This window comes from Seriola lalandi, unplaced genomic scaffold (assembly GCF_002814215.2).
Source record: "Seriola lalandi dorsalis isolate HSWRI2012SDOR001 ecotype SW California unplaced genomic scaffold, Sedor1 jcf7180002046497, whole genome shotgun sequence".
Lineage (NCBI taxonomy): Eukaryota > Metazoa > Chordata > Actinopteri > Carangiformes > Carangidae > Seriola > Seriola lalandi.
In genome coordinates, this window is record NW_019517064.1 from 1 (window position 1) to 1,817 (window position 1,817).

Sequence of the window (1,817 nt, forward strand, 5' to 3'; positions counted from 1 at the left end):
TTCTCAGCTCTACCATGATTTTTACTGCCCCTTATCTACCTGTCCATTATCCCTCTCTAAATACAGTAGCCACTCACGCCTCAGTCTGTAATCCTGATTTGATGCTTTCTTAAATCCATTTCTCTCTGTGGAAATACACTATACTGCTGATGATGATTAAACCTCTTATGTTGATGCAACTGTGGATTGGTCTATTTAACAGGTGTCTGGTGGAGGACAAAGGAGAAGTGGCTTTTGTGAAGCACCTCACTGTCCCTGGTCAGTATCATCTCCTCTCATATGTAATGATTTATTGAAAAAAAATTGAAAAAAGTTTGTATTGACTACAAGTGGATATTGTACTGCCATGAATGTCAAATTTCTGTCCATGTACATAAATCAATACATTACATTTTGTGGCTGTTTCACAAACTGCAGCGGGTTAATCTCAATGATTTTTTGATGCAGCAGTGAATATATGTTTTTTTAGATATCTGTCCCTCCCTGACTTTCCTTATATTCTTGTCTTTCTAATTACTTTGTCAAATGAATGTTCGTGCTATATGAAGCTCTGTTTTACTTTTAAATCACACTTGATTTTAAAATCACAGTCAAGATTCTCACTCCATAACTGATATAATACTTGTGGGTCTGCCCAATATGTCAATATGAAAAAATACACCTTTGCTAAACCAACCAATGTTTTTAAATCATGGCTGTGAAACACTTTCAGAATCTGAAAAGGCCAACTATGAGCTGCTGTGCAAGGATAACACCAGAGCACCTATCAGCAGTTATAAAACCTGCAACCTGGCCAGAGTACCAGCTCATGCTGTTGTCACCCGCAAAGACCCACAGCTGGCTGAATTAATCTGGACAAGCCTGCAAGCAGTACAGGTAAAGCACGCTACAGCAGCAAGAGTGAGCAGTAGAGTTGACTGCCTGATAAGATAGAAGTGGGAGAGCATAATGATTCATGTAAACATCTAGCTTGTGATTGGTGGTTTTCCTAATGGATTGGCTTACTATGTGTCTTTTCAGGGCTTTAAACTTTTCTCATCTGAAGCCTACGCACCTGCCAAGAACCTGATGTTCAAGGACTCAGCAGAAAAGCTGGTGCGTCTGCCCCCGAACATAGACTCCTTCCTGTATCTGGGTGCTGAATACATGAGCATCGTTCGTTCCCTGAAGAAAGGTACGGTAAACATGAGCAGATAAAACACAGGTTAAGATACAAACCATCACACAAACACATTTGTTGAGAGCAGCCAGTGGCTTATGGTTATATGTAACTTCACTTTCCAGAGCAGACCCCAGGCACTTCATCCAGTGCCATTAAATGGTGCGCTGTGGGCCACGCTGAGACCTCCAAGTGTGACCAGTGGACCATCAACAGTGTGGGTGATGACGGCTCTGCCATCGAATGCCAGAATGCCCCCTCAGTTGAAGAGTGTCTGAAAAAGATTATGGTAAAACAGTCTTGGCTTAAATATGGAAACGGTTACTAACTTGATAATTTTTTGCTCCATTTTATGGCATTTGTTTCTGATCATCTGTTGCTTAAATCACCCTGCAGCGTAAAGAGGCTGACGCAATGGCAGTAGATGGAGGACAGGTGTACACAGCTGGGAAGTGTGGTCTGGTTCCTGTTATGGTGGAGCAGTATGATCAAGGTACAATGCCTAGATAGCACAGAAATCATCACATACAATCCTGTGTTTTTATTCTACCTTTTTTTAACCTGAGTAATATTTGTCTATTTGTCTCTCTCCACAGGGCAGTGCGGCAACAATGACGGTAATAAACCTGTCTGTTTCTGTTGTTTCTATATATAATAT

General features: G+C 41.1%; 1 protein-coding gene across 1 annotated transcript; it reads left to right on the plus strand.

The window, feature by feature from the left end:
• The first annotated feature begins 100 nt into the window (after positions 1–100).
• Positions 101–1,814, plus strand: LOC111648699 (serotransferrin-like). The gene is made up of 6 exons (XM_023398449.2): positions 101–258; positions 713–876; positions 1,021–1,174; positions 1,285–1,448; positions 1,556–1,652; positions 1,756–1,814. Exons 1-6 carry the CDS (start codon positions 150–152, stop codon positions 1,812–1,814), a joined length of 747 nt encoding a protein of 248 aa, XP_023254217.2. The 5' UTR covers positions 101–149.
• Positions 1,815–1,817: the final 3 nt, after the last annotated feature.

What these genes read in the sequence shown, in the direction of transcription:
- LOC111648699 (XM_023398449.2), top strand. Translation starts at nt 150, where the DNA reads ATGATGATTAAACCTCTTATGTTGATGCAACTGTGGATTGGTCTATTT. An exon ending in CAAGCCTGCAAGCAGTACAG is followed by an intron (nt 877 to 1,020) that starts GTAAAGCACGCT and finishes GTGTCTTTTCAG; the next exon opens with GGCTTTAAACTTTTCTCATC. An exon ending in GGTGGAGCAGTATGATCAAG is followed by an intron (nt 1,653 to 1,755) that starts GTACAATGCCTA and finishes CTCTCTCCACAG; the next exon opens with GGCAGTGCGGCAACAATGAC.